The sequence below is a fragment of the Piliocolobus tephrosceles genome, chromosome 2, assembly GCF_002776525.5.
Source record: "Piliocolobus tephrosceles isolate RC106 chromosome 2, ASM277652v3, whole genome shotgun sequence".
In the NCBI taxonomy this organism is placed as follows: Eukaryota; Metazoa; Chordata; class Mammalia; order Primates; family Cercopithecidae; genus Piliocolobus; species Piliocolobus tephrosceles.
The window spans coordinates 177,980,489-178,001,502 of record NC_045435.1 but is presented as its reverse complement, the minus strand read 5'-3'; the positions used below and the strand labels follow the sequence as shown (position 1 = coordinate 178,001,502).

At 40.4% G+C, this 21,014-nt stretch overlaps 1 protein-coding gene across 5 annotated transcripts in view; it reads left to right on the top strand.

The window, feature by feature from the left end:
* The window catches only part of KCNAB1 (potassium voltage-gated channel subfamily A member regulatory beta subunit 1), a 437,512-nt gene that overhangs the window by 302,233 nt on the left and 114,265 nt on the right, over positions 1 to 21,014 (top strand). For all 5 annotated transcript variants that reach the window (XM_023223335.1, XM_023223336.1, XM_023223333.1 and 2 more), the window contains exon 2: positions 14,268 to 14,311. In XM_023223335.1, the coding sequence (XP_023079103.1) occupies positions 14,268 to 14,311 (44 nt within the window). The remainder of the gene's footprint in view (positions 1 to 14,267; positions 14,312 to 21,014) is intronic.

Below are 21,014 nucleotides of genomic sequence, written 5' to 3'. Positions count from 1 at the left end.
GGTCTATTAAAGTTTATGTCCTTAGCTCCTTGCTCATAGCAGCTCCAGTGTGTTCATTGAATTGTGCTGAAAGTCACTATTGATTTAGCCTTTTTAGGCAATGTCACCTCAGTTCTTCCTAGTGTTCCTTTCCATTCCCCTTCTCAAGCACTTAACCCCACACCCCACAAGCTGTGAACATGATCTCTTCCAGCCACATTGCTCTTCCTATCTGCAATCAGCAGAGCACACAAATAACTTCATTTTCTCATCTTTTCAAAACTGCAAAACAGGATGAAATAAGTTCTGATAAATTTTGAACCAATGTGAGTTGTTAATTTCCTTCTGCTCTATTTTCTTACTCTGTTGTTTCTGGCTGAGGGCTGATGGGGAAAGGACTGAGATGAGTGACAGTTCACCAAGTCCCACCACTGCCGTGGCATCAATCACAGAGAGACTGTGGAAAGTGACGGGGGAGGGGGTGCAGTGGGGCGTGGGGACATGGAACAAACAGGAAGGCGCTGGGAGGGGGTGTGCATGAACTAGCTCAGGCAGTAGAAACTTTTATTTTTCTCCTTCTCTAGGCCTCCAAAAATGGCCAAACTCAGCAGGGACCCTATTCCAGTTCTCAGGGCCCTTCTAGGCCTACTTGTTTCTCTAGGGAATAGCTAAGGATCGGGTCACTTCAGATGGACAGATCATGCGAAGGCAGCAAGGGGCAGAAGAAGATCACACACTTCAATATCACACCATACTCCTTGCCCCTCTCTGCAACCTTCTGGATGTGCGGGACCCTGGCCCATTACCTAATCTCTCACAACCTCTTTCTCTCTTGTGGATAAAATGGGCACAAGAGTGCCTACTCAGAATGGTTGCCTGTGCTTCTGTGTATGGATGGTGTGTAAAAGCACCTAGAGGGTGCAGTGGCTCATGCCTGTAATCCCAGCATTTTGGGAGGCCAAGGTGGGTGGATCACTTGAAGTCATGAGTTTGAGACCAGCCCGGCCAACATGGCAAAACCCCTTTTCGATTAAAAATACAAAAATTAGCCAGGTATGGTGGGGCACACCTGTAATCCCAGCTACTCAGGAGGCTGAGGCAGGAGAATCACTTGAACCTGGGAGACAGAGATTGCAGTGAGCCAAGATGGTGCCACTGCACTGCGGCCTGGGTGACAGAGTGAGACTCCATCTCCATTAAAAAAAAAAAAAAAAAAGAACCTGAGTTCAGGTATAAGCAAAATAAAGAATGTGTTTATGTTCACCCATTAAGTGAATAAGAGAAAACATATTATAATAGGTTGTACTTTTCCATTTCAAAAGTCAGAGACATGTGCTTATAGATGCTAAACATTCTAATTAATGGATTCAAAGTAGATACAAAGCTTTACTCAGTTGTTCAGTTTGGCATTATACTGTCCAAAAATTAGGTGTAATTGGAGTTGTTACTAACATAACCAGCCGCAGTGTAGAAAGCACCTACTTTACATAATGATTTTCACTCTCATTATATGGTGATACTAAAGTTGAAAATTGACTTCTTTAGGACCAAACCAAAGAATTCTCAGAGCACCAGCGACTCTGCCATCAATATTGGGCTCTAGCCTACGAAATTCTGTCATCTGAATCTTGCTTAGAACCAGTCAAGTCATTCAACTTGAATAAAGTATCAGTAGTGATTTTAACCAAATGGGATTAATTACTTTAATTTTCTGGGATGGGTTAATTCACAAATGCATAAAGTAAGTTTATTTCATAGGATTCTATAGTTGCCATGCAGTGATTAATTAAAAATGCTGAAGTCAATTAAAAAACGTATTTGCAGTAGTAAAAATTCACCCTGGCCCAAGGAGGGGTAGCTTTGATTTCATTTTCTTTTTTTTTTTTTTTTTTTGAGACAGAGTCTGGCTCTGTCGCCCAGGCTGGAGTGCAGTGGCCGGATCTCAGCTCACTGCAAGCTCCGCCTCCCGGGTTTACACCATTCTCCTGCCTCAGCCTCCCCAGTAGCTGGGACTACAGGCGCCCGCCACCTAGCCCGGCTAGTTTTTTGTATTTTTTAGTAGAGATGGGGTTTCACCGTGTTAGCCAGGATGGTCTCGATCTCCTGACCTAGTGATCCGCCCGTCTCGGCCTCCCAAAGTGCTGGGATTACAGGCTTGAGCCACCGCACCCGGCCTTGATTTCATTTTCAAGAGAATTTCAATCAGGTTTTATCTGAAGGCCCTAATGAATATATTCATCTGGCGCCTTACTGTATCATGAGAGGACAATCTTTTCACCTTTCCTCCCTTTCATGTGTTTATGGGAAGGAGCTTTCCTTTTATATCAAATAAAATCAGGATTGGCAATGGACCTCTGCATTTAGAAGGGCAATGCCCACTGCTGGTTGCAGGTATTTCCTAGTCACTATGAGAAGGCACAATGCCTGGCGCTCCAGTCAGACACCACTTCGCTGCTGGTCACTGCGCAATGAGATACATACAGTATCTTCACTTTTGAGACACAACAAACCAAAAAAATGAAGAATAATAAAAAGATCAAAGTAGAGGTTCGAGAATAAAGATAAACTAAAACCAGAACTAGCCTGACCAAGCATTAGTCACTTATAACGGCTCAGAGTAGCCATGGGCCAACTGTATTCAATGTTATTCTTCTGGAGAGAAAGAGCATCATTAACTTCAAAGTCATTTACTAGCTTTTGATGCATCTTAGTAGCTACTGAGTAAGCATGTGCTGTGTTAGAAAATAAAACAAACAAAAAACAGAAACAAACCAAAACCAATGTTCTGGCAATGTGAGAACGTTTGTAGATAAAATGAAATTAAATAATGAAAGGATGTTGGCTTCAAGAGATCTTCAGTTTTCTTCTGCTTTTATTTAGTTTTTGGGTCTACTCTTCAAGGCTTCCTTACTACATTTTTTATTTGTCAACCCTAGTATTCAACTATAGTTTCAGAATTGTTAACTCATAACCCTGTGAAAAACAAATTTGCCAGGTAGAGTACTGTGTTTGTGTATAGTTTTTTTGTTATTGTTGTTCTTAGCTTTACAATATCCAGTCAAAAGACTGTTTTCCAAAATTATTTGTCAGGCCTTTGCTCCCGTCTCCTTCAGTGTGGTATGCCATTAATCTGTAATACAGTTAAATTCATTTCTCACAGTCTGTATTTCATCTTGGGTCCCTCCAACATTCTGGTAGATATTTTTTAATTTGCATAGAGTGAAACTCACTTTTTGTGTTTCTACAGTTGTATGGAGTTTAATAAGTGCACAAAGTCATGCTATTGCCCATTCAGAGCAGTTCCATAATCTCTCAAATTCCCTCATACTGCCACTTTGTAGTCAAGCTCTCCCCACCTCCAAATCCTGGTAAATACACACCTGCTTTCTGTCCCTCTAGTTTGTCTTTTCTAGAATGTCATGTAAGTGGAATCATACCATATTGTAGCCTTTTGAGTTTGGTGTCCTTCGCTTAGCAAAATGTCTTTAATTCTTTTATTGCCAAGTAGTATTCCTTTGTATGAATGTACCCAAATTTGTTAATCCATTCATCCATTGGCAGACATCTGGGGGACTTTCAACCTCTGGTGTTTGTGAATAAAACTGCTATAAATATTTATATGCAGTTTTTTGTGTGTGAATGTAAGTTTTTAATTCACTTTGGTAAATACTTAGGAATGAAATAGCCAAGTCACATGGTATAGATTGTTGAACTTTGTAAGAAACCTTTAAACTGTTTTTTAAAGTGGGCTGTACCATTTTGCATATCAACTAGAAATGTATGAGATCCCATTTGCTCTGTATCTTTGCCAGTACTTAGTATTGTGTGTTTGTTTACTATCTTACACTTTCTAACAAGTATATAGTCATATCTGATTATGGTTTTAATTTATATTTTCCTAATGGTGTTGAGCATTTTTGTCATATGCTTATTTGCCATCAAATATCTTCTTTGGTAAAGTATCTGTTCAATACTTTGGCCATTTTTAAATGGGTTTTTGCAGATATTTTCTTTCAGCATGTAAATTGTTTTGTCATTCTCTTAATAGTATCTTTCTGAGAACAAAAGTCTTAAATTTTTATAAAGTCCAATTTTTAATTTTTTAATGGATCATCCTTTTTATGCCATATCTAAAAACTTTGTCAAGCCCAAAGTCACACATATTTTCTCCCATTTTTTCTAGAAGTTTTATGGTTTCATATTTTACATTTAGATCTATTATCCACTTTTCATTAATATTTGTATAAGATGTGAGGTTTGTGTCCAGGTTCAGTGTTTTTACATATGAACAATTATTTCATTTGCCCCATCACCATTTGTTGAATGAAAGATCCTTTCTCCATTTAATTACCTCTGCATCTTTGTCAAAAATTAGTTAATTGTACTTGTGTGAGGCTATTTCTGACCTGTCTATTCTGTTCCACTTACTGTCTATTCTGTTTCATTTATATGTGCTTCACTCTTTTTAACATATGCCACACTGCCTTGATTACTGTAGCTTTATATTAAATCTCGAAATCAGATATTATGAGTCCTCCAACTTTATTCTTTTTCACATTGTTTTGAATATCTGAGTTCTTTTATCTTACCATATACATTTTTAATCATGTTGTTGCTGTCTGTAGAGCATTTTGCTAGGATATAAATTGGGATAATATTTAGTCCTTTGGTCAAATTGAGGGGAATTAATATTTTAGCCATATTGAGTCATGCAGTCCATGAAAATGATATGCCTTTCTATTTAGTTAGGTTCTTTTTCATTTCTTTCTTCAATGTTTTTTAGTTTTAGTATACGGAGACTACTCATATTTTAATAAATTTATAAACAAATATTTCATTTCGAGGGTGCTATTATAAATAGTATTACTCTTTTAAATTTTGAATTCCAATTGGTAATTTATTCCTAGGAATATGATTGACTTTTATATCCTGATCTTATATCCCACAAACTTGCTAAATTGGTTATTAGTTCTAGGAGATTTTTGTAGATTCTTTGGGATTTTTTTCTACATAGACAATCATGTCTTTGATGAGAGACAGTTTTATTTCCTTTTTTAAAATATGGATGCCTTCTTTCTTGCCTTATTTTACTATGACAGTGAATAAGACAACTGAATTGTAATAGTCAATTTAAACATAAAAGAATGAAGAATAAAATAATATCTAACTGTGGGCTCCACATCAGAGAGGTAAGAAAGGCTTCTCTGACTTTGTTATTGGATCATTCCGTTAGTCACTGAAGTACTGAGTCGCACTTCCATGGTGCTAAGTATTATGAGGAAGACAAATATAAATCTGGTTTGGAGTCTACAGCTGAGTACTTTGCAATTGAGGAAAGGTAACAGGGTACGAATAATAGCGGCTATATAAAAAGAAAGGGGTAAGGCTGATCAGAGATAAACAGAGAGAGAGAACAAGATTAAATCTAGAGGCAGAAGAGCAGGCCAGGAGCTATCTGTCATGAGAGTCTGACCTGGTAGTGGCTGTGAAGAAGTCAGGGTGGTGCTGAAGGAAGCTAGTTCTTCTGAATTTGCTGGCTCTTCAGGATTTGCTGACTGGCTGTAGAGGCCAAGGGAGAGGAAGAAGACAAAATATCCAGGTTTGAGCTTCATTGTTTGGGTGGAGGCTGACCCACAGACTGACGTTCTGAATTTGAAATATGCACTGAAGATTCAGATGAGGTGACTAGCAGGTGGTGTAAAGTCCTGGAGTTACTAGAACTAAAAAGTAGAGTCAAGGCTGAACATAGGAGTAGACCATGGGCAGGATTCCCCCTTTCACCCCAGCCCCAAACTCTAAGGTTGCAAACATTTGGGACCTGGGACTTGGCCCTTCCATTGGAATAGTGACCACAGTTAACTGGAGAGGTAGAAGGACAAGAAGGGTCTGAGTGGGGATAGGACCGGCTAAGCAGGTTCACGAGCTCCAGCCTCTTGTAAAATTAAAAGAAGAAGTCCTAACACCTATGCTGGTTAAAAGAGGCCACAATGTTTACTATGTTCCTCCACTCAAAGCGGGGTTCAAAACTCACTTATGGAGGCAGGAATCTGTCTCCTGAAATAAGGTGAAATGAGTTGCCCCTAAGTACCAGGAGCAGAGCTTGGATTCATCCTGTGTTTGTCTAATAACAGCTTGCACTTAGAGAGCATTTACCATGTGCCAAGCACCATCTTAAGTGCTGCAACCCTTACCTTGAATCCTCACAACAACCCTATGAAGTAGTTTCTATTATTATCCCCATGTAACAGATGGGACACAGAGAGGTTCCATACATTTCCCAAGGCTTTGCTGATAGTGAGTGACAGAGGCACTGCCGCACTATACTGCATTTCACTCAACTGCCCCATGTCTTCTGGCAAACCACAGAGCAGCCCTGGCCAAAAAGAAAGTCACAAGTGGGTAGCAATACTGTCTTTATCCACAGTGAAGCGATAGCATTACAGCACCTACTGTGAGCATCACTGCACCTGTTATGCACCCAGCACTGTGCTAGGCGGTAGGAATATGCAGACACCTTACACACAATCCTGGCCTCATGGATCTCAGTCTGGAAGGGGAAATAATCTCGTACACAATAAGCATAAGATTCACTGTGATAGATGGCACTCTGAGGCAGATGTGAAAGGCACATGGCACATAGAGAAACAGGCATTAATTTTCTGTTCCTCTGTCAAGGAAAATGAAAGGCAGACTAATGCATTATGGCTGAAAGCATTTACTTTTGATTAAGTGTATTTTTAAATATCACCCTCCTCCTCAGTCAGGCTCATTCTTCGGTCTCTGCTGCATTGCTGACTTTGCTTTCTAAAGAGAAAGTGAGATATTCACCCACAGCAAATGGAATAAGAAAGATAAAAGGCATAGAACTCCTACCTCAGATTTTTGTTTTATTTTGCCTTTGAAAACTCATTACAGTGAAAACTAATTACAGCTCTCATCACTAAGTGAACACCAAAGAAGGCTTTCCCTTCATTTTGTGGAAAGAGCTTTTAAATAACATTACATAAAATACACAGGATTCCAGTTAATTTGAAGTATAGTTCAAAATATGTAAAAACCAAATCTGTGACCTAGTAATACATGCACTTCTTTATTAATGTATTAACAAGTTCTAGGTGTGGGTCAAATACCACAATTTGCAAGTGGTAATGAGTGTAAATGGTGAGAGTAAATGATTTTTTGATGTCTCCAAAGCAACTTTGAAGTAATACAAAAATACCTGTAGTTTTTGATGGTGTCAAAGTCACAAGCAGTAACATGAGGACTTACGGGGTTTCTTGCCTACACTGAGAATGGAAGGATATGCTAACTTTCAGTTAAAACGTGGTGAAAAATAAAGATGTATTTTTCCTATTCAAGTTTACGTATCCCCAAATTATACGCCCTTGAGACAGACGTTCCAGATTCTTCTGATTTAAGACATTTTGGGTTACTGATGTCTAGCTTTTCTGCTGCCTTAGATGCTTGAGACAGGAAAAGCAATGAGTAGCTCTTATTTAAGGGCTAAGTAGACATGAGTGGGCACTTCTCAAGCCCACCTCCACAGAACACTCAAGTTTGTATGGTTATATCCACACAACTTTATGTCACAGCTCCATTTTCCCTGCTCTAGTGATCATAGAAACAGTTCTAAACACCTCAGACCTCTATCATTTCTCCAGAGTGCCACCTTCTTCTTTACCTCTTTTATCTACCTTCGTCCTCTCATTCCCACTTTTTTTTTTTTTTTTTTTGAGACGGAGTCTCGCTCTGTCACCCAGGCTGGAGTGCAGTGGCCAGATCTCAGCTCACTGCAAGCTCCTCCTCTCGGGTTCATGCCATTCTCCTGCCTCAGCCTCCCGAGTAGCTGGGACTACAGGCGCCCGCCACCTCGCCCGGCTAGTCTTTTGTATTTTTTAGTAGAGACGGGGTTTCACCGTGTTAGCCAGGATGGTCTCGATCTCCTGACCTCGTGATCCGCCCGTCTCGGCCTCCCAAAGTGCTGGGATTACAGGCTTGAGCCACCGCACCCAGCCTCATTCCCACTTTTTCTAATGACTCTAGCAAAGTAACTTACAATTCACAGATAATAGATTCAGGCTATCTGTAATGTCTAAGCACAAATTCATCTAGGCTGGAAGATCATTAGGGCAACTGAGAGGATCATTAGGTCAGGGAAGTGGGTCTTGAACATCACAGAGGCAGCCTCCTACCAGGTTTTGTACCCATACCAGAACCAGATTCAGTGTTTAAAATAGAGCTTTTCCTAAGAAATAAGAAAGGCAGAAAGCAACTAGCACTAATTGAACACTGAAATATGCTAGGACTGGTACTGCATTTATATTTTCTCACTTAACTGTCAACAAAAGTAGTATGCTATGATTACCTCCACTTATGAATGAGGAAAGAGACTTTAAAAAGCCAAGCAAAAACCTGCCCAAGGTCACACACATCTGGTGAACAGCATTTCTACACCTTTCCTCCCTTGGCCCACTCAGCCCAGCTTCCCATCCATGACACAACTAAAATGGCTGCCACAGAGTCAACAGCAATCCCCACAAAGCTGAACATGAAGGGAATTTCTCCACCCCACTCACTGTGCTCTATCTCACCGCAGCCTTCAACACTGCTGCCCACTCACTCCCTGCTGAGACCATCCCCTACTTTAGCTTCTCCACAGACACTTTTCTGGTCTCCCCCTACACCTTTGCTGCTCCTTCTCAGTTTTCTTTGCCGATGCAGCTTCCTCTCCATCACCCATAGTGCTGGAGCCCCTCAAGGCCCCATCCTGGGCCCTCTTCTCTAACAGAACATCAGTTCCCTTCGGCACTGACCCAGCCCATGGTACCTGTTACCCTGGATACTCAGAAAATCCCTCTCCCTACTCTGAGTTCTAGGCAATTAACCTTGGATGTCTTATGGATGTTCAGTCCCCACAAGATTGCCCAAAGAATCAAAACCCTTGTTTCCCCAATGTCCCCAGTGAACACTCTACTTCAGTGAAAAGCACCCATCTTCACCCAGCTGGCCAAATCAGAAACGAGAATGGCCCGTTGTTCCTTCTTTTTTCACCCTGATATTCAATCAAAATACTAAGTCCTATAGATTTTTCCTGCTGGGGATATCTGGAATCTTCCCCATCCTCTCCACTCCACTAAATCCGATTTCAAGGTAGCACCATTTCTCATCAGGATTAACTAAGCAGCCTTCTAGCTTCTCTTCTTACCTCCCTTCAACCCATTTTCCCTGCTAATGTCTTCCATTACTCCATATTAAGGGTCAAAATCTGCAACATAATGTTTAAGGCCCTGTTTGATCTGGCTCCTGCCACCCTATCAGACTCACGTAGAACCACTCAACCCTTTGTTCTCCCCTTCTCTATTGCCTGGAACGTATTTCAGTTCTTCAATTACCCATGCTTCTTCCAGTCTCTGAGCCTTTGCACATGCTGTTCACTCTGTTTGAAATGCGGATCCCTCCTCTCTTCACTAAGTTTCTTCCTACTCTTCCTTTGGATCTCAGTTTAAATATTATTTCCCTAGAGAAGCTTTTCCTGATTACCCATATGAGGTCAGCTTTCTCAGGGTCCTAATTTTGTATTTAGGGCCTACCGTCCTTTTATTTAATATTATAATCAAATAATTAATCTATTTAATATCTGTCTGCCCTCCTATGACATAAGCTCCATAAAAGCAGCAACTATCTGCCACTCAGCCCAGGCTCACAGCCTAGTCTGAGGCCTGGTACGTAGGTAAAATTTGGTACATCTCCTTTGACCTAATTAATTAATCATAAGAAAGTCTCTTTTTCCATACTTCTCCAGACTTTTCTAGAAAGATACAGATCATCAGCTGTTTTATATGACCAAAGAAAATGAATAAGGACCTAGTTGGAATTTACAATTGACAAATGACTTAAAATTTTAAATCAAAGAATCTGGAAGAATCCTATTCTACTTTGTTGCTATTTTTAAAAAGGTAAGAATAAAAGTCTCGTTGTGCCACCTGTTAATGTCTGTCCTCAAAATGCCTGGCTAAATCATTTATATGCCTGGTGAGTCCCAAATGAGTCATTATTTACTTACCAACAATGATGAACAGTGCTCTCATAAGAAAATGTTACTACTATTTGTAGCCACCTTCATGGCTGTCAAAATGTATGTTACCTTGTAACTATCAAAACCAGCTGGCTGGCAAATGAACATGATTTCTGCTCATGTACATTATTAAATGTGCATTTCTTAAAAAAAACAAAAACAAAACCCAAAAAACCCAAATCTCATATTTGATTAGTAACTTCCAGGTAAGGCAGAGTATAATTTAGAAAGATCAGAAAGATGTTCAAATAGAGTGAGACAGCAAATGATGTAATTCTCTGACCACATGAAAACCAGGTCAAACCCAGCTTGTTTCTGCCAGCCTGACACAGCTGCTGGAGCCCATTGCATATGCTTTCCAGCTGTCCCTGTTACGTCAACCTTTAAATCGGGGATTTTGCCCCATGCATATGCTTCTTGCTTGGTCAAATGTAAGGCACATATTTTTGCAAGCTACTTTTCTCAGCCATTTAAAACTTGAATAAGGTCTAAGATACATACAGCGAGAAACAAGCAATTTAAAACAAAAAAACTTGGGTTACTAATCTGCTTTAAGCCTCTTTGACTTGTAAAGAAACTGTGAGCATCAGAGTGGCCTGCAATACTGAGCCTAAGTGATGCTTGATTTCAGTTCTCATTACTCCAGTATTGCCTCAAAAGCAAAAAAAGCCTGGTGGATGCTCCCTAAAATGAGGCTAGGAATTACATTCAATGCCTCTGCCAAGGAACAAATTATTGTCCTGAAATAAGGTCAGCCATGTGTTCACTGAGTGGCGAGTCTGCCTTCAGAAAGAAAGGGGAATCACAACCTTTGAGCTCTCAAGAAGCTATATCCCTTCTCCAGATAACTCTTTACTGATGCTTTAGGATTTCTGAAATTTGACTGACAAAACTCGGTGTTCTGTGCCTCCACATTGATGTCATTTGTTTCTAATATTAGCAGCAGAGCAGTTCAGGTTCACCTGAGAAAAAGGAGCTTTTATTTGAGTCGAACAGGAGCAGATACTAAAAATGAACATGGTGAGACTTGTTTCTGGTATATCTGACACAGATAAAATAGTTAAACCTGTGCAGTGAAACAATTTTGAATCAAATGGAAAAATAATTCATTCTAATTGGCAATTTGATATGCTTACAGAATTTTTATGTAGCCTCACTTATGGGAACACTAAGGAATTAAGAAATAGAATAATATTATATAAAGTTGGTTTTTTGCCCAATGTCACATAAGATTATGAGGTATTTGTGAAAATTCTGCATGAGTGAGATGAAGGTTCCAGGGTACGTGTTATAGCCCAGCATGATTAGCAAACTTGGCCATTATTTGATGTTAAAGCCACACAAGCTACTGAACTCATGAGATCAAATGTGTCAAGTATTTGGGCTTCTATTATACAGCAGATTTTAAGTGTCTTAGAGTAACTGGAGAATAGCTACATCTTCACTTAGTACTGCACAAACATGGATAGAGACAGGAGGATGCAGACGTGCCATTTAGAATAGCAGAAATCGTGTTGGGATTTCATGCCCTGAATTGGAGTTAGCTAGTTCCTCCTACCTTCTCCAGCTGCAAAGTGAGTGGCACCGTCCTGTGTTGGGAGTGTCTTAAGTGGTACACACCTCAAAAAGAAACTTACATCTGGACAAAGTTAGGGCAATGCACATATAGACCCAGATATATCTCATGCAGAGAAAATGCTTCTCACTTTAAAAGTGACCACCTGAATTTCAAACTGTTCTCTCTAGAGGATGAGGGTATTTAGAAAAAGCATTAAAAGTATGAAAGAGTTACGGGAAACAAAAATAGCAAGGCTCAAAGTGGGGACCTATCACCGCTATAGCAGTATTAGTCTGTAATTGAATTTTTCTTACATTTAAAATCTTGTAAAGCTTTCTTTCCAGAAAGGCCGTCCTGGGCATTTAAATAGCAGTGGCAAGAAAATGGGCCATTAGTACTTGCTAGTTTGCAGTTTGTTTTTGCTGACAGTTCTCAAGTTTGGTCTTCAAAACCCATAACACAGTGATCATTATCTTAAGTTGCTGCCATAAGGAAAATAGGACAAGTCTCTCCGTTTTGGATGCGAAATGTTGCTAAGTACCCAGTGATATAACTTTGCCTTATTTGAATTTGTTAGAAAAATCTCTGAACTATAGAGACTTAGAACTGTCTTGCTCTGTAGAGTTTTCTGCAAGTCACTTCTCCTTACTGAAAGACATTAAAAATACATGAAAACCCTTATCTAGATCCTTTTCTCCATGATACCCACAAAGTTATGCAAATATAAGCCCGAGGAAGCCACCACCTCACATGTTCCCAAAGATCTCCATAGTAGGATGTATCCGATGTTACTGGAATTACATGTTTGTTTTTCTGTGTCCCTCACTGGACTCTAGGCTCCTTGAGGGTAGAGGATCATGCCTTGTTCTTCTCTGTATCTCCATGACTTTTTAAAAAAATTCTCCCTACAATATAGCATTTGCTCTAGATTCCAACCCTTTAAAATCAGTAGACTTTTAGACTACCAAGAAAAGTCTTTTGTCTGTACATCTATTGATTTCTGAAAAACTACTAAAAGAACAATTCCTTACATAAAGTGTTTTCATTGGAGCAATCCAATTATTTTTCTCCTATTTAGTGGTTCAAAATATTTTCCACATACATCTTTATGCAACAGTTTTCTTCCAGCTGGACATGTCCAATTCATATGGGAAAATTTAGCACCATGTCTGTTGGAGGGTAGGAGTCAGAAAGCACCAGAAATCACTATGCCTTGCATTTGTTTACAGTGTAACACTTTAGCACACATTCTCACGCTCTGGCCCTACAAACAGTGATGCTAGGCAAATGTCATAGACATCAACATTACATCTTCCGAATGAAGAAACTGAACCCCAGAAAGAAAAGGGAGCAGTTTCCACAAGATCACTCAACTAGCTGTGACAATGGGTCAAAAGCCCGGGTCTTTCAACTCCTTGCATTTTTATGCAGTTTTTATTATGTTGTGCAGTTGAATGTGTTGCTTAGGTGGCATTTTACAGAAAACATTAATAAGCAGTGGAAAAACTTGTGATGCCAAAATGGGAGTACTAATTGCTAAGTCTAAATAAACCAAAACTGATGACAAATCAAGGGAGAACTTGGAGTAGTTCAGCTGTGCCACCGATTTGGAAGTTTTATTTGTGTTGTTTCCTTTGGTGTGGGAGCAAGGAGGGAAACTGTATTTTTATGAGAGCCTCTTATCAGAGAATAAGGGTGCACTTTTCTACAACGTTACAGTTATTTCAGCTTCACCTGCTCACTTTGGACCCTTACACTAATGCTATGAGGCACCCTGTCTCTGAGAATTTGTTTTCTTCTCTAACAGCTGCTAGTCAGAAGACGGAAAAATGGGTTGAGTCTGGATTTCCACAAAGATTTATAGGCAAATGCATACTAGAGCTCCTAGTTCTATCCTTATTTAAAAAGTAAAAATATATTTCTTTTCCTTAAACTTTTGGGGATAAAGAACTATCTGATGTTCCCATGGTAATTTTATGTAATCTTGAGTTTAATATATATATATATATATATATACACACACACACACACACACACACACAGAGTTAAATATGTATATTATATTAAATATAGGATATAGTTAAAATAATCTAAAAGATAGTTTTGTATTTGTTATGTTAATAATTCACATCCATTAGAAGTAATATCCTGTTTTAGAAGTCAGTTTGTTAGTCAATAAGTCAAAAATATTTATTAAGGCTCTACTGTGTGTCAGGCCGTTCAACACAAATCAGAACTGTCTAGACCAGGATGGTAACGGAGGAAGGAGTGAGAAGTGGTCAGTTGACAAATAATGAATGAATGGTTGGTGAATAAAGTAAAAAAGTTTACCCTCAAGAAACTCACATTCTAGAAGGAGAAAGAAAGCCAATAAATGGGTAAACAAGTTAATAAGCAAGACAATATGGGACTGAGAAGCTGTGTTCTGTGAGGGACATTTTGTTCTCTGCTGTGCCTGAACAGATTTTGAGCTTCCTGGTGCCTGAGTGGCCATGCAAGGGAGACTTGTCTCAAGACAATATGCCTGCATCTGTGGCTCTGCCTCTACCAGGACTCGTCAAGAATCATGCCAAAAGGGAGATACAATATCCACTTAAGCATGTACAGTTTCACCTGAGGAAATGATGACCAAGTGTTGCTTTGTTTTTATTATAGGAATCTTGGAAAATCAGGACTCAGAGTTTCTTGCTTGGGTCTTGGTAAGTACTGAGGGTGTGGTGTGGGGGTGGGCTGGAAGGTGGGAGACTGGGGAGGGCACCAGGGAATGACTCTGGTCCAGGCCAGGACCTGGTCTCAGGTGAGGAGGAGGCTTCCTGGCCAGTATTGCCCCACTTCTCCGTTTAGCCTTTCTCTTCCCATCGTGACCCTCTCCCAGGGAGCCACCATGTTCATGGTTCCTTACAGGGGCCCAACGAGCAGAAGGCAACCTAATGCTAAAGAACACCTCAGAGAAAGGGACTCATGTGTCACTCCCATTTAGCAAGCATGAAGGACTGCATGGTGCGCATTCTATAGGTTCAGTTCACCACTCCCTCAATTCACCTGAATTTTTTCTATCTATCCTTGTTTTCCCTTTGCCTAATTTCCTCACTTTTCTATATTATTATGCATTTTATATACTTTTACAATCTGCCTTAAATATGTGGGGGGGCAAGGTGAGATACACACAATCACACATACATTAATATGCATTAATAAATAAAAGTTGTTACTCCTCCCAGTCAATATTTAAAGAGGATTAAATAGAGATGGCAGTTCTAACAGCATAAAGTCGTGGAATTTGACTGTGAAACTTGGGGAGGCTTGAGGCCTCCAGATATCCCTCGGGCCCAGGAAAAGGCAGCCTTGGCATTCTGGCCATTCAACACAAATCAGAGCTGTTCTGTGACCTAAGTCTAGACCAGAATGGTAACTGAGGAGGTAGTGAGGAGTGGTCTATGTTTTTAAGGTAAAATCCGGAAGATTTTCTGTTGGGTTCTATGTGGAAGATGACAGAAAAGAGAAAAGTCAAAGATGACTCTAAGGATTTTTTGCCTGAGCAGCAGAAAGGATGAAATACGAGTAAATGAGGTAGAAGAATGAGAGAAAAATTTAGATTTAGGAGATTGATTTGGGACATACTAAGTTTGAGATATCGATTAGGCCTGCAATAAAAATTGTCAAGTATGCAAATAGACATATGACTCGAATTTAGAAAGGGGAGCTAGATATATTAACTTGAGAGTCATCAGCAAGTAGATGCTGTTTAAGCCTGGATCCTGGATGACAGCACTATGGGTGTGCGTATAGACAGAATAGAACACAGAGGCACATGGTCTAAGACCTAGGAAATCCAACATTGAGAAATTGAGAAACTGAGGAGGAGCCAAAGAAAGCTGAAAATAAAGCAACCAGAGCAGCAGGAGGCCAATCAGAAGAAAATGGAGTCCTGGAATCCAGATAAGCATTTCAAGGAAGATGGAGTGACTAATCCTGTCAAGTGCTACTCATACATCAAGCAAGATGAGGACCAAGAATTGGCCATTGGGTTCAGCAACATGGAGGTCATCAATGACTTTTACAAGGTCTATTTTGGTGGAATGGTAGAGTTTAAAGCATAATTGGAATGGTCCCTGAGAGAATGCAAAGAGACAAGCTGAAGGCTACTCTTTTGGATGATGGTTGCTATAAAGAAAAGCAGATAAATGGAGTGGCACTGAGCTGACAAGGGGGATCAGAGAGGTAGCTTTTGCACATGGAAGAAATGACCACATATTTATACACTTATGGGGAAATCTTTTTGAGAAGAAAATAATGATGCAGAAGGAGAGAGAAGAATATCTGGAATGATTTTTTGAGGACACGAGATGCACACAAGGAGAGAGTGCATGAAAGAAGGCAGAGTACATGGGCTTTGAGGCTAGCAGGGCTACTGCGTGGGTGGTGGAGGGGGAGGTATCTTGTCAAAGTTCTCTTCTATTGCTTTTATATTCTCAGTGGGGATCAGAAGCAAAGTCATCAGCTGTTAGTGACGATGAGAAGGAAGTGTTAGAAGTATGGAGAGAAGACATGCAGGAGAGAAGAAGAATGAATTGACCAGGGCTAGGCCACACAGTGACAAGACAGCATTAAGGACCAACTTAAGATCAGTATGATTAAATTTGAAGTGAGACCATGTCTATAGTTATGTGTTTTTCTTCTAGCCATATTCAACTGTGCAAGTTCAGGTGGGTTTTTGTTTTTTTAAATAAGATGATAAAAGGAGGGCAAAGATGCTGAGGGCTTGTGTAGGGCAGTCATTTTAATGGTGGAGTTGGCATTTAAACTGAGTAGAAAGGAAAATGAGGACTAGAGTCAGGAAATGAGCCAGGAGCTAAAATGAGGGAGCTGAGGGACTGTGAAAACTGGATAGGATCAATAAAGTATACATCCCAGAGGGACCAAAGAATTGTTGAAGCAAAAACATTAGAGAGTGGTTGGAAGGATAGAAAGTGGTTGAAAAGGGAAACATTTGAAACTGGGGTTATAGAGGGGTTCAGTTATTGTTAGTGACATAGTCTATGGTGTGTCCATTGGGAGAGGTTGTGGAGGTTGTCTCGAAGGCGAGATCAGTGAAGGAGAGAAGGTTAAGGAACTTGGAGATGAAGGTACAGGGAAGATCATCTTTGGGGTCACTGAACTCACTGAAAAGTACAGCAAAACTAACATTGGAGAGTGACAGTGAGAAATGAGCTAAAATTTTCAAAGAACGAGAGGGAGTGACCAGGGTGGGTCGGTAACTACAACACGAGAGCCCTGAGCCTGTGTGAGATTCAGAGCTGGCATGTGTAAGGGGGTATTTCAAAGACACAGAAAGCCATCAGTGTCTGAGTTTTTCTGATTCTTCCTAATAATCTGACTTGGGAGGTGAAGGCAGTAATTGTTCACCATAAGTCTAAGGTAATTTGACATTTGCTTAATTTATGGCTCTGATATTGTTACTATTTACTCACATTTGAAAGACCCTGGAGATTCATTACCAGGGACACTCTGACCTTAGTTTTTTTTAAGAATATCTTTACGGTAAATAACTGTTCAGTATTCATTATTGAAAGGAATTACCTGTTAAACGTAAAGTAAGAAATGCACATAGTGAAAAAGCATTGGTCAACTATTTACAAGCTTGTATCCATGGTGGAAAACAGTTTAGTCAATAAGTACACAGAAAACTCAACTGAAAGCCCTTAAGACAATAACAGATTCAGGTGCCTGTGCAATCCCAGTCTCCAGAGGCCAGTCTCCAGTTTTTGTTTATTTATTTTTTAAAACCGTAGACTGTATATGAGCTGCAGGCATTTTAACAAACTTTGAAACAGACTTGATTCAGGAGCAGCAAATTCTGATTTGAGCTTCAAGTTTTTTGAAGAGCCTTAACACTTGTGATAAGACACTGCATGAAAAATAAGAGGAAACAAGGAAGTTCATGGGGCTGACTGGCTTCATTCAAAACAGGTAACAAAGCTTGACAAGTTGAATAAGCACTCTTTGAGAACTTTTCTGAACTGCCTCTATAAGCCAGGGGAGACAAGAAATTCATAGAAAGAAATAATGCACCAGCCTTAGATAATTTGTCAGGCTCTGCAGACCCCAGCTGTCAAATCCAAATGGAGCTGGGTTTACTGCTGTAGGCTTAGGATGTCAGCTCAGTCACTACCCATGTTCAACTGAGGCCTTAGAAATTAAGTAGTAAAACTGCCAGGAAATCAAAAAGCTATAGATGTCTTTTCTTGAAATACTCCTAAAGTCATAGTTAAAGCTAACAGTTCTGACTTTCTTCCCTACCAAAGAAGGAGCAGCTGGAAGTTCCTTGCCCTACTAATTTTCCTTTTGGTGAACTAAGAGCAAATGTGTAAATGGGAGTAGAAAGGTGAAGTAACTTGAGAGTGAACTGATGGTACATCTGAAAGAACACAGCTCTGCCAAGGAGAGAAATGGGAAAATATATTAATATTATGTGGCCAATCCTACCTGTGGGTTGCTGTGGCTGGCCTGCTCTGTAAATATACTGCCCATTATTGGCAATACTTGAAGTCAAAAAACTCATGGGAAAGGAATAAACTCAGAGTGACCAAACTCACCCCCATCTGGTAGGAGGTGGAACTGTCTTACAAGAGAAAAATGGTAGAATTTACATTAATTCACTCATTCATTTATTCATTCTTAAGCAAACATTTATGAAGTCAGGCATTGGTTACAGGAGATATGAGGACAAGAGCATGGAGCCTGCCCTCAAATTTATCATAGTGCAGTGGGAGTTAGGCTTGCAAAAAAACAAACTGATAATATATCTGACAGATGCCGTAATGGAGAGTACAGGGCAAGTGAAGCGCGAAGAAGGTCTCCTGGGGGGTTTGGGATAGCTTGATGTGGGAACAGGGGTTATCACTTGGCTTGCCACTTGAAGGGAGAAGTCAAGTGGAGAGGGAGGGCAAAAGGTTCAAGACAGGAAGCAATGCAAGCAACAGCGACTCCAGAGGGAGACTCCACCAGGGGGAGGTCCTTGGGGAAACAGGTCACATTTATAGAATATTATGAGTGCAATGGAATTGGGGAACAGCAAGAAATAAGCCTGGAAAGAAAGCTAGGTCTGATTATAAGAACCCTTGTTTGCCTTGCTAAGCCATTTAGTTTTGTCCTCTATATCTCTGGAATTCCTTCAAATCCAAAGGTCCCCAGATCTCAATAAACACTTGGGGGACAAGGAGGAGCAAAGGCTCCATCTCTCTCCACTCTCTTCCTTCCATCTGCCACAGCTTCTTTTATCAAAGCAGCTCCACTTTTTCTTCATATTACTATTTTTTTAAAAAAGTAGACTATGTTTTAATGCAGTTTTAAGTTCACAACAAAACTGAGCAGAAAGCACAGGGAGTTCCCATACACCCCTGTCCCTACACATGTATAACCTCCCTCATTATCAGCATCCTTCACCAGAGTGGCACATTTGTTACCTCTGATGAACCTCAGTGCCACAACATTATCAACCAAAGTCCATAGTTTACATTAGGGTTCACTATTGGTGTTGTACACTCTATGGGTTTTGACAAATGTATAATGACTTGTATCTACCATTATAGTTATCATAGAGAATAGTTTCACTGCTCTAAAAAAATCCTCTGTCTTGCCAATTCATTCCTCCCTCTCCTCTAACTCCTAGAAATCACTATCTTTTTACTGTCTGCATAGTTTTGCCTTTTCCAGAATGTCATATAGTTGAATCATATAGCATGTAGCCCGTTCACATTGGCTTCTTTCACTTAGTAATATGCATTTAAGGTTCTTCTGTGTCTTTTCATAGTTTGATAGTTCATTTATTTTTAGTGCTTCATATTAAATTTTGGAAAACAAAATTCATCCTATGCCAAAAACAGTTATCAAAACCTTGCTCAAGCTTGTGATAAGCCATTGAAAACCTTGGGTCAGGAATAAGACATGATCAAAGGTATTAGAAGTAACATGAAGGCTATAATAGAGGAAACAGGGTTGAGGCTGGAGGCAGGAAAATTAATTAGGAGTTGATGATGAGGCAGTGGTATGAAAGATGTAGAGGAAGGAGGTGATTAGGAGAAAGAATAAATAGGACTGGTGATCTCTGGATACAGAATAGGAGGTCTTCCTGAGTGGAGGAGGATGCCCAGATTCCTGGATTGGGCATGGGGGTGGATGAGCTGAAATCTCAGAGACAGGAGACACAGGAGGGAGCTGTGAGGGCAGACAGCACTGTTGGGAAGTGGTGACCAAGGAGCTTGTGACCTCCCAGCTTCAGACATCTAGAGAACAAGGGGAACTCTGTGGAGATCTCTAGGCTGGAAATACAGACCCAGGAACTTCTAACAGTGGTGGCCCTAGGATTGTCATTGAGATCACCTGGAAACAAGAGGACTGAGGTGTTTGGACAGGTTTAGGACATTTGGCTCATGGTGTCTGCCTGACTGTATGCTCCCTGAGAGCAGGGACTGCCTATTTTTCTACACTCCTATTGCAACTTGAGCAGATCACAGTATCTGACTAGCAGCAGGTATTCAAAAATGTTTTTGAGTGAATGAATGAATAGATGATCAGTTGCTAAGAAATGACAAAAGGTCCACTGAGTAATAGCAAGGATCCAGCTGAAGTCAAAAATCATGAATTGCCGAGGCCCAGCCCAGTTCTTTGACTTCCTCCAGTGGCATATCAATGAAGAGACAGAAGTGTGGGGTAGTGAGTGGAGATAGAGAGAGACCCAGCATCAGGGATAGTCTTAAAACGTGGTTGGAGACTGGGGAACCTACCACATACACAGGTGACATGGGGTCTAGGCTGGGTTTAGACCCAGAGCTGTTTCATCGGGGCTCTTGCTTCTACAGTTAGAAAGGGGCACCTGCCCATACTGACTTGCTCCAGAAAGTCTCATATTAGGAACAGTAGGCCAGTCTGATTCATTTCATGGGAGGTAACACACCACAATGTCCAGCTCACCTGTGTGTGCTTGAAAGGGGCTGACTTTACCTGGCAACATTCACTCTGGAATGGGCATGCTTCCTAGCAGGCAAGATGCCTGCAATGAAAAAAGGCACATCATGGTTAATTTGATGTGTCAACTTGACTGAGCCATGGAATGTCCAGATATTTAGTCAAACCTTATTTTGGGTGCACCTATGAGGGTGTTTTGGAATAAGATTAACATTTGAACCCATAGACTGAGTAAAGCCGATTGCCCTCCCTAATGTGGGTAGCCCTTTCCCCATCAGTTGAAGGCCTGAATAAAACAAAAATGCTTACCCTCCTGTGAATAAGAGGGAATTCCTGCCTGACCATTTCAAGCTGGGACATTGATCTTTTCTTGCCTTCAGACTCAAACTGAAACATCAGCCTTCTTGGATCTTGAAGCCTGCCAGCTTTCAGAGT